General features: G+C 36.5%; 1 protein-coding gene across 4 annotated transcripts in view; it reads right to left on the reverse strand.

Moving 5' to 3' along the window:
• The window catches only part of ATP9B (ATPase phospholipid transporting 9B (putative)), a 157,477-nt gene that overhangs the window by 79,192 nt on the left and 65,890 nt on the right, over positions 1–12,395 (reverse strand). For all 4 annotated transcript variants that reach the window (XM_027662750.1, XM_027662752.1, XM_027662751.1 and 1 more), the window contains exon 9: positions 5,172–5,252. In XM_027662750.1, the coding sequence (XP_027518551.1) occupies positions 5,172–5,252 (81 nt within the window). The remainder of the gene's footprint in view (positions 1–5,171; positions 5,253–12,395) is intronic.

Below are 12,395 nucleotides of genomic sequence, written 5' to 3' on the forward strand. Positions count from 1 at the left end.
CTCATAATCAATTTGGAGCATGTACAGATTTGTTACTCATTAGCAGCTGTGGAATGTGCTGTTTACAACTGCAGGAAACTTTAGGAGGTGGAATAATCAGGTGTATTTGATCAAATTACAGATTATGCTAAACATATTGCAGGAAAAGGGGATGACTGATTTATGAAAGTACACAATAAATTCTACAAATTGTCAATAATCAAAACCTACAGCTATTTTTCATCTCTAGTTTGAAACGACCACCGAACAGAGTATGAGCTGCATAGAAATTTCTATTTCTAAAAAAGAAAAATCTCAAACTAAACAGATATGTTTTTGTGCGTACTTCAAAAGACCCCTACATAGCAAGGAAACTACAGTTCTTATTGTCTTAAGTGAGGAAAAATCATTGTTTAAAAGGCACAGAGAACCATTCTATCAAAAACAGAGGGAAAGAGAGGGAGAACATGGAGTTAGTTAGCCCAAGAAGAACACCACAAATTTTGAATTAAGACTTAAATTCTGATGACCCTGAGATTAGCTCAGTTGGTGAGAGGATGGAGCTAATAATGCCAAGGTTGCAGGTTGTGTGCCTTTACAAGCCATTCATTTAAGAGTTGGACTTGATGATCCTTGTGGGCCCCTTCCAACTCAGAATATTTTGTGACTCTGTGAAGAATCATCATTGTTCTATAAAATTAACCTTAAATTAAAAAAAAAAGAATAATTTTTTAATTCTTACCTAAGGAATTAATACTGCAAGAATTATTTGCTTTACCCCTAACTCATAACGCTTAGGTTCCTGGTTTGATTTACAGTTGTTCCTGAATTATTTGAATTCTGGGATTATTTCGGCCTTCTGAAAGTCTCAATAAGCAGTGTACAGACATACAAGTCTAAAAAGGAATCATCCAAAACCGCAAGTTTTTCCAGAGGAAGATGTCACTTATATAGTCAAAATACCAACTGTGGCAGCTTGGGGCATGGCAGTCAGTGCAGAGAGTGCCATCTATACCACTGTTCTATACCTATAAGGTTGAAACACAACCATATCCAGTGGTAAATTTTCACATGAGGTTTCATCATCTGTTTCTACAAGGTTAGAAATTGGAAACAAACTGGTCATATGTGAGTTGAAAACAGTTATTAAATTTTTTCATTCCTGTCATGGGCTTTTCAAGAATTGCTGAACCTAACAGGACAACTTTCCCAAAATTCTTTCATATCAGCCAATGCGGATTAGCCACTTGTAACAAGAGTGAAAGGCTGCCACTTTCAACCCAAATGGTGAGCCTGGCACCAAACAGGAGTCTTAATTTCACATGACTTGCCATGAGATCCACAGATTTTTCTCAGTCAGCAACACACATGCTAACCTTGATTACTTCTTATCATCCACAAACTGTTCTGCATAGTTCAAATTGTTTCAACTTGCTTGACTTTTACAATTCTACCTATCATCAGCTGACAAAGTTTCCACTTAAGGTCTGCTGGGTTGAATTTCATTTGGCAGCTCTACGTTTATTGATCTTTGAATTCTGAATTAAATTCATTACCAGAATAGTGCAGTTCAGTATTGTATTGAAGCTTCTATACAGGCTTGGTTTTTTCATCCATGTGCAGTATTGATCATAGAGGTTTAAACTGTCTACAGTTCTTATTTGGAAATTAGTCTGTAGCTCTTGCATGTGCAGAGAAAAAGGAAAGATGAACAGTAAAATAAAAATTGAATATATGCTACTCCCAGTCCTGAATTCTTAATATAGCTGACCAAGGACCATGACAAATTTCAAGAAGTCATTTAAAAGGTGATAAAGCTACAACTTATTACAAATTTTTGCAAATAATGACAGAGGCCTTTGAGTCTAAATACCTAATCCTTGAGTGAACCACTGAACTTCTATTTGACCTCTTCTAGCTCTGTTCCTGCCTGACAGGATCCAGCACAACAACACCCACCAACTTTTGTAGGAAAGTGGAATACACATTAGTTTACTTGCACCATTGAAAGAGATTCCTTCCCCACACCAATCCCACAGTTAATTCTTCTGGTTATGCTACTTTTACTGGCATATGTGTTTTAAACAGGGTCAGATTTGGTTCTAACCATGTTAGCTCCCTAGTCAGGCTGCCTGTATAGCTGTTACAGCCAGCAAGGAAGGTAAATAAAAAGGATTTGTAAAAGACAATATCATTCCCTTCAGCGGCAACATAAAATTAAGCCAGATTGAAATGAGCACAACTACTGATTTCTTCAAAACAGGCAATTCTTTAACAGCAAATATGAAGCAAAAAATGACTCAACATTCTTGCTGCTAAAATACAAGACTTATCCAGGAAAATGCACATAATTAGCCTCAGGTCAGAGATTCTACTCATAAATGAATACAGCTACCTGCATCGGGTTTTTCATCTATATTGGAAAAAATTATATATATTATATATTGTATAGTTCTGTATCATAGGAAAAAAAAAGGTTATTAAAGTAGTTGAACTAAACTCAATGAAATTCATTCTCCAAGACTCCTATTAGACTATAAAGAAATAAGACATTCCCAAAGTGAATGAAGAGACTGAGGTGACATCTCAGAGTTGCAATATAGGAGAAATTAAAGGAAAATATTCTTAAGGGAATGGTGAAAGAAGAACCCAAATTTAAACAAAAACCAGCCAAGGTTAAAAGCAGAAGACAGAATTTCCATGTTTCTACTCCGAAGCAGTAAGCAAAGGCTAAATAATACTCGCCATGCCAGTACACACTGATGTAAGTACTCTACTCTTCAGGCTCCAACTGGCAAAAGCAGGGTTAAGAAGTAGGGCTACCTTTTACTGCCTTTCAACAGACGTGCTTTTCTCATGCTTTTTCAGCATTGATAAAAGAGCTTCCTAATGTATCAAGCCTACAGAGGAACATCAGACAGAAGAGAAACTCTAGTACTCACATCTGTGTACATCCTTGTCCTGTGCATCACTATTTAAAGATAAGCTCAGTCAAGACATGGATGATCCCCTCAGAGGAAATAAAACCATCTGACAATTTTCAAAAAACACTAATGTAGCTCAATATTGTTTCCTGATAGGTTGTCCAGAAGAGGTGAGAGGAAGAGAGAAATTAATTTATGCCATTATTTAAAGGCCAGACGTGATCCTTCCTGCATGTTCATGGAAGGACACACGCTCACTTTCATGCACTGACTGCATGTAACACATTAAAATCCATGGAGAACAACAAAAAACTTCATCTGAAGCTGGCAGACATCAATATAGTACAGCAGAGCTTTTACAACTCCTGACACAGTTACACAGGTGTACTGCAAAAGGTATCTGCTGTCAGCTATCAGGTTTTTTGTGGCTGTATTTCTCACGGAGAAGTACTTAAGAGAATTTGCTCCCTCATAAAAACTCCAGCGCTGTGCATCTACTTTTCTGGTTTGTTTTATGGTCACGCACTTTTTGAAATTATCTAAGTTTGCCTTTTACATTGTTAGTACTCTGTCTTCATAATGAGGGAAAAAAAAGAAAAAGAAAAATCAATGTGCTATTACCCTGTCAACCTAGCCTTGCAAGAATTCTTTGAACATCAATGCTTAAGTAGAAAAAATGTATGCATTAGCATCACTAAGTACACTAATTTTTTTACTTTAACATAAAATAGAAATTAGATGCAAGAACTGATTTATTGTAAGAAGCAAGGACTCACAGCAAAAGTAGAAAGATAAATCAGTAAACAAGGGTCCTAAACCAACATTTTGCAGAATGTACACCAGTACAAAAAAAAAAAAAAACTTCTAAAAATATCTATAATGATTCACTGTGAACCAAATGCCCTCAGATCATTGTACACACAAGTTCAGTTTAAACTGTCCTTCCTATGGAAGCTTCCAAAAATATATATATGCAAACCTGAAAGCATAAAATTCATCCCCATTATTTACATATATCAGAATGTTTAAATCATACAGGTCTTATTACATGTACAAACAGAACTCACAACAGGGAGCAACTGTTTAGTGATGATTTCCCAATGTCTCGATTACATGTACCAGAGTTGTTAAAAGGCTCTGAACAGTTCAATTTATATTTAGGAAAGTACACACTTAGTCACTGGGACAGGAATAACATGAATTTGCAGCTGTTAATAGAAGTTTCATTTGGACAATTGGTCAATACAAGGCTTAACTAAACACTCTTGCTTACTGCTATAGAAGGTGTGGACAAATGACATTTACTTTGTAGGCAGCATGAACTATGTAACTGGTACAAATTGGTCTTTGAGAGCCAGCAACTGCAATATCTCATTCATCAGTGTATTTAGAATTGTGAAGTGGAAGTCCAATTACGGAACAAAATCTATTACCAATCTGAGTCATGGGTAAAAAACCCTTCTCTTTACCTCCACAGCAGTTAATTCTCTCAAATTATTTTAGAAACAAACTACCAAGAGAAATGAGTCTAACACCACTGAGTTTGGCTAAGATAAACAGCACTATCACTATAGCTACTAACATAATGCTACAAAACTGTAAATCGATTTAAAAAAAAGAATTACTACCTATTAGGACACCCTGCTTTAAAGGGTCAGCTTTAGCAGGCCACCTTTTGAAAATAAAAGAAAGTCACAGATATTATTGCATTGTTATTTTCATATTCAGTTTTGAATACAATTATTTCTGGAGAAGAGATTCAAAAAAGCCCCCATAAGTAGCTTTTAGTTTTATTTTACTTTTTGAGAAAACTGAACTTTGGAAGTACTACCTTTCCCTTGAACAGAAATGCTGCTAAGCAAGGCACACTTTCATTGCACACAAACTAGTAATTGCATTGTATGTATCAGGCTACTGATATTGTTCAACTTGTCAGTTTTTGACATATGTGAACAATACATCTGATGCCTGGAAATAAACTATACTACCTTCAAAAGCTTTCACATAAAAAGATTATGGTGATGTCAACCAACAAATATTCAACTCTCAGATTCTGCTTTTTTCAGATACTCTTTTTGTATTAGCTTTCTGCAATACATGTTTAAAAGAATATCTTTTATAGGAAGTATAGCCATGGCAGGAACATGGACAAAAATACTGCAGTAAAGTCAAGGAAAGATCTGACAAAATGTTGACACTAAGTGTAGGTTTCACTTACATTGAGAAATGAAAGAGAGAAGTAGAACTGTATTTACATACACTACCTACCCGTGTGAAGGTACCCTCAAAACTGTGGATATCCAGCTGTGGCTTCTGAGCATAAACATAAGCATTGATCGAAAAGAGATCCTGTAAAACAGATTAATATACTTACTATTATTTAAACTTAAATTTAATCACACATTTTGAAGAACTGGCAAAAATTCCAGACCCCCATTACCCCATCCCAAACAAAGTTCATGCAATTTTTACCCAACTAAGAAACATGCTGGTTTTTTCCGGACATCCTGTTATATAGGAACCAGATCCAAGATGATACCCTAAATGTTTTGATAGTTCAAACACTAAACTTTTTTACATTTATAACATGAGTTATCCATTTTATAAAATTCATTTTCTCTTAACAGCCCTGTTTTAATTAATAATAGTGTAATCTTAAAATATATTCCATACATTTGTTCTTTTAAAAATAAAGTGGGGTTTTTTTCATTTTTTTTTTTTTTAATGAAACTGGAAACAAAATATTTTTCCAGAAAGGACAAAGCCATCTGAATACAAGAAGAAAAAATGACATTGATTCAAATTCTCTTAAATGCTCAAGCACCTCTGTGAAAAACCCAAGAGAAAACCCCATTAGCTTCTGGAAAGCCTGGCTACATCAAAGGATTACTCAAGTGTTTAAAGTCAGGGATACACCAAAACTACTCTGATAAAATTTGGTCTAGTATAGGTGGTGGTACTAAGAAAAATAGGAAACTCTTCAGATACTACAGTAGCAGGCCCTATAAATAGATGGCAGTTTGGTATAAACAAATACATATTTTAAGAGCTGTCCCTAGAGGCCCAGGGAGGTTCACGTTAAAATTCAGGAACAACTACTTTGTTGGATAATTGTTCTAAAACATCCACTTCCTACAGAAAGAATACCACAGACTAAAACCCTGATAACAAAGGACTTTCTTTTCATCATAAAAGCAAAATTTTTGGTGCTTTTTAGATGGTCAGGACCAACAGCAGCTAAGCGATGCTAACAGGAGTTGACCACTTGTGGTGGTTTGGGCTAGGCCTTCCTTGGTGACCAGTTTGTAACCAAGGAAGGGTCCAGATTTACCCAGTATTCCCTACGATTTTTACGTAAGCCAGACTATAAGAAGAAAGGAGGAGAGGCCTTCGCTCTCTTTCCTTCCGGCAGCTTGGAGGTGCAGGTTCCCTGCTGTTGAGTCTGCCGTGTTGGGGAGCAAGGCCTGGTAAGGCCTTGTCGACCTTGGGAGGTGGAGGTTGCCAGCGATTGTCTCGGAGCGACTCTCGGTTGTCCCAAGGAGAGTGGTGGGATATTTTCTTTGCTAACTCTTTAGTTACTAAATCTCGGGCTACTGATTGGGATATATATATATATATATATATTCTTTTGGTTTTGTTCCCTTTCCCTTCCCCCTTCCCTTGTGAAATTGTATATATTTTAAATTGTATATATTTCAATTGTAACATAAGTGTAAATATATATATATCTCACTTAAGCTATCTCTCTCGTTTCGGGTTTTCTTAGTTGGTTGTTTTTCTCCCTCTTCTCCCTGAGGTTTGGGGGGGGGGGCGACGGGGGACGGACTTCTGGTGGTAAGGTTTGGAGACTTGGCAGGGAGCCAGCTTCAAACCATATCACCACTCATGCATGGATCCACAACAATCCAAATTCTACTCTGGAGTGGAGCACGTGCTTGATACCAAGTCCCAGACAACCTAAGAATACTAACATCTGATAAAATGCAAGAGTGTCTACCTTTTCACTGTATGTGGCATCTATTCGGGTTATCTCCATACTTCAGTACCAGATGAATCTTGCTAAAGGCTGATCAGACACTACCTCTGGGCAGAAAATTACATGGCTACAATAACCTGTTCAAGCTAGGTAGAAAGTGCTGTCTTCAAAAGCAGAATTAATTTTATGGCCCCTTTCATGGACATATAACCACACATTGGCTCAAATGTATTACTTTTAAAAGTATGTCATTACTTTTTGTCCATAATTTCGAATGTAAGAAAAAATAACTTCATTTCAGTATTTCACAAGTTGAACATTACAAAGATTAACTAAGGGTGCAATTGTCCACCTATATTAATGTCTTAAAGCCTGACATGTTTACATCCTTTAGTTTCTCCAATAAAATGGGTAGATTGATGAGTATCATTATTTTTCTGCTTTTCCTTATCAAAATGAATGTTTTCTTGAAATCTAATGTACGTTTATCAAATATGTTTCACTGTAGTTTAAAAATGTGTAGCTCTCTAAATACTGAATTTGTATTTATTTTTATATTTTGCAGGCAAGACATCTTTCATTTCATAGCCTGCAAAACACACACATACTTCCTATTTCATATGCTTTTTAAAATATGAATCAAATCTGAACATTAAATCTCATAAATTATCTTTATCTTAAGCCACTGGCTATTTATTGTAGTCTTTCACATGAAGTTCATTCATTGAATCCTTGTTCTTCCAACCCACTTTCAACGGGTTCATGACAAATAATTCATATGAAACTAATACACATGTGGTGTCCTATATCTTCATCATTCACTTCTTTCCAATCTGTTATCACCTACAATCTAGCTAATCCAGGCTATTATGTGCTTTATTACACAAAGAAAAATAAAGTCTCTCAGTAGTGGATAGCACAGAAGAAAACTAATACCACACACATACTCATATACAGAATAAAAACTGCTAGTGAAATGCGTCAACTTCTCTCTTTTCAAAGAAGACCTTAGTGGAAAGCAACATCAGAATAAAAGAAAGCAGAAATATCCACCTTTTAAAGTTTATTGGCATTTGTACAGTAACATATTTTCCTGGATTCTAACATTTCAATTTACTTCTACTGCAAAGTTCTCCTTTGTTATATTTCAAATGTAAAAATTTCTATCTACCATATCTCTTTGGTGTCTTTTTATGTTTTAGTTCCCATTTTATATTTCCGATTTAACACCTAACCTTTCATGTTTTCCTTTCTTTCTTCTTTAAATTTCAACTCTGAAATAAACTTACTTATCTTTCTGAAAAACTGAAATCTGCACATTCCTTACACGTTATTGGCATTACTCTGGAATGCCATAAACTAGAACTGGCAGAGTATTCCAAAGGTGCACGCTTTTTTCGTAAAACTAAAAACATAAGAAAAACCTATGCTCTGAGAGAACTGTAGGGTGGTAGTTCATTGGTATTTCATTCACAAGTAGCAGAAAGACATAAAAGCATATTACATGTGCTTATTAGATTTCTGATGTAATTCTTTTCATTATTAGGGTAAAGAAAAGAGTTAAAGGCTTTTTTTTTTCTGTAGGCCAGTGCTGTGTCCTCTGGACGGACATTGTTCTTGGATGAATAAAACATAGGAACTGAAGTTTTATAATACAAAGAAAGAAAAGTCCAAAGAATGATACAGTTACAGAAGACAAATTACATTTGAATTACAGCCAACAAACAGTAAAGCTTGCTATAATAATACAAAGATGTTCCTTCGCCAAATGCTGCTTTTCCAGTAGTAGAAGTTGTGCATTATTTCAATTTCTTGAGAGAAGTCATAAGGGTGAATTTAACAAGGAGACACCAAGATTTGTATACAACAGTACATGTAAATATAATTTCTGCTCACTAGGTGAGAAGAATTTATCTGGTTAGGTTATATCATCGCTTTCCCTTATATAAAAGCAGAGAGAAGGGAAATAATCTTAAATAAAGGATTTCATTACATTGTTTTAAAAATTACTTTTATTAAAATCACTTTTATTACTTTTAAAATTACTGTTTATTAACGACTTAACTAATGAGGGACTTGATCTTTGTGAAACTCAGATTGAGTAAAGAATTATTTTCATACTTTAAGCATTGAACTGCTGGTTCTCAGAAGCTAAATAGTTCTTCTGATACCTTCAGTGGAAACAGTATTCTACATCTAAAATTACGTTGTTTTTAGAATACAATAAAGGCAAATTACTTCGTTATTTTCTTACTCAAGGATACAAACCACATTTGGGTGGGAATTGTAGCAGTTCTAGATTAAAGAAACTATATGAAAGATTTGAAACTTAAGTAATAAAAATTATTCTTATACAACAGTACTGAGATTTTTCTTAAAAAATTTCTACGCATTTAATTATCTCACTTGAAACCGTAATGCAGAAGAATATATTTCATCCTTCTATACTGAAAGTCAGAAAATTACTTGATCATGGTCCAATAATGAAAATGTTTTCTTTTGCATTTCACCATTTAAGAAATCACCATAAACTTATCAATAACATAGAAAAATCTCCCCTATTAGGTCAAGGGCAACATTTGTTCACCTTACTTAAAGATCATTAAAATACATTCTTAATCATAACATGTAGTTCATTACAAATAAAATTGCCTTTGGTTCAATAAAACTAATTAAATGTAAATGGTATTGTTTACTGCTGTATGGATCTTCTGATATAAATCAGCAAGTCACCATTTATTGAAAATTACAGTGACCTCATTGCTGTTAATAAATATAGCTGATCACACAAGCTACAGAAGAATGCCTCAGAACTCATCCATCACCACAACTGTCCCACCCATAACTATGAAATTGCAAGAAACCTAATCTAGGTGTTACAATATTTGTTGCACAGCCATCATTAAATGACTTGCTGAAATTTTAATTCTCTGATCACATTAAGTGCTTTAGAAAGACAACAAAATCTGTACCGATCATCTTGGTGGTGTCATCTGTTCTTTAAGGAAAGCTCTGAAGGTCTGCAGTTTTGTTTATTCTGGGTGTCACAGTGGGTAGGGTTACAGCAGTGCTCTGTTGACATGGCTGACAGCTTGTGCCAGCAAAAGATATTCACCCTCTTGCCTGAAAAGAGGTTGTAGCAAGGTGGGGTTCAGTCTCTTCTCCCAGGCAACAAGTGACAGGAGCAGAAAAAATGGCCCCAAGTTGCACAAGGGGAGATTTACATTGAATATTAAGAAAAATTTCTCCACAAGGGTGGTCAGGCATTGAAAAAGGCTGCCTAGGGAAGTGGTGGAATCACCATCCCTGGAAGTGTTCAGAAGGCGTGTGGATGTGGCACTTGTGGTTTAGTGGTGAACATGGCAATGCTGGGTTAAGGGTTAGACTTGATGATCTTAAAGGTCTTCTCCAATCTTAATGAGTCCATGTTTTTACATCTGATAACTAAAGAAATCCAAACGAGGGACAATTACAGAGAGTATATTCTGTCAAACATGCAATCAAATTGTTTATAGTCTATTTTATGCTCAACTTGCATAAGTTATATTTTTAAATTACTAAAAATATATTTCCATATGTACATACAAACGGCAAGTCTCAGCTCTGAAAACACATCACATTACAGAGAAGACACTGTGACAGGTCTTATGCGCAATAACTCCCTGGAAGTTGGGAAAAGCCCAGTTGTTCCTGCGGGCAGAAGGCTGGCTGGAATGGTGTGATCCATCCAGCAACATGCCAGGATGGTAGCCCAGCTGCAGCAAGGGCAGAGCCCCAGGGACTGCGCCCCGCTCCACTGGTCAGCATGGGTTCTCCCTAGGAGAAGCAGCCAGTTGCTGGCTCACCATAACCTGCTGCAAGGTAACCCTGGGGACTGGGTCACTGTTGCCATCCTGAACTGAGAGTTGACTCGTGCGCTGCGGCCTGCAGGGGCTGGATGTAACACGCCCAGAGTGGGACATAGCTGGTCTGTCCCCGAGTGCCTCGCCCACACCACGCCACCAGGCACACACCAGGCACTCGTGCTGCACATGGTGCACACAGTGGGACAGGGTCATCCCGTCCCGGTAGCTTCCTTTAGCAGCAGGAAAGGTCGCTGCCTGACCTGCTGGACATTTTGTACAGGAAAGGAACCCAATGCCGATCCCAGACAGCAACACAAAGCTCTCAGCCCAGACTGCTTCCAACCCTAAGTTTCTGCAAAAGTAACCTTAAGCCTATCAAAAAGCCTATGCCCCTATTACACACTGTACAGATTAGCGAGGTAATCGCTGTAAATTTGCTTTTTTCCCAAGTCAGAAACAAAGCACAGGGATGTTTTACAAAGCAACTGACATTTTCCACTTAATATCTTCCAGGCAACTTGCCTGATTTTCCACTTTTATTAACAGCAGTTTTCAGCAACAAAGAAGAAATGGATTTCTCAAATGATCCTTACTTCTAACCAAGTTGCTTGCCTTTTTTTTTCCACTGTGTGTGGCAGTTTGAACATTGTTTGCTGAGAAAACTTCAAATATGTATCTTAAGCATCCCTTTTCTAGATAAGCTGGGTGTAAAGTTTAAAGCACTATCTCTGCATGTTTAAATCATGCAGCCTGTTTTTGCTCTTTTTTCCAAAACCATTATTTTTACTGTAACTATAAAGAAATAATTCTGGACACTGCATTTCAATTTTTAAAAGAATATATAACTACATGAAGGGCCCACATACAAATATAGCTTATGACTCTATTATAAAGCACAAAAACTAGGCTTATGAGAAAATAATTTCATAATGTTACTTTTCATTAGTTTAATATTCACAGTTTGCTTAGACCTGCATACTAATTTTTGAGTCTAAGACTTGCTGAGAAGCAGCCATTTAAAATTATCTCAATAAAGAACCACTAAGTGTCAGTGGTTTGACCAAACCACGCAGCATCAAAATTTAGAGGTAGTTTAGTTTAGTTGGCAGGACGTGTTACACCTGGTGTCAGTTACTTCAAGATGAAATGCCAGCTTAATGTAGACAAAGCCTATTCTAGTGTGGTTAAGCACCAGCAACTGAGTGGTGTGAGAAAGGGCAGAGGCACATCAACTGCTTGCTGGATTCCATTCTCTGCTGGTAGCCAGAGAAGGTATGTTAAGTATAAGCAGCTCCTGATTAACCACATCTGATGACTCAACTCAGACCATCACCTACAGCTCAAGAGGGAGAGTACAAAGATCTTGCAAGAAGCACAGATGAGTTAGAGGTAGGTTAGTAGCCTTAAGTGGAAACAACTAAGGAAGAAATGATTACTATATTGTACAGTTAAACCCTGTATACTGTTTCCAAGATGGTGATATCTTGCATTTCTCTCCCCTAACAGGCCCAAAACAACCACTACCTATAGCAAACTTTCACTTCTGTAGAAGATAAGGCTGCATGTCCTACCATTCAAATGCAGACTCCCCAACTTCAACCACTTCTGATTTATTTTCCACTCTAAAATACTACATGTGAAGCCAATAGCCAGAGAATACAAACACAGAAA

The sequence above is a fragment of the Corapipo altera genome, unplaced genomic scaffold (assembly GCF_003945725.1).
Source record: "Corapipo altera isolate COAL_440 unplaced genomic scaffold, ASM394572v1 359, whole genome shotgun sequence".
NCBI lineage: Eukaryota > Metazoa > Chordata > Aves > Passeriformes > Pipridae > Corapipo > Corapipo altera.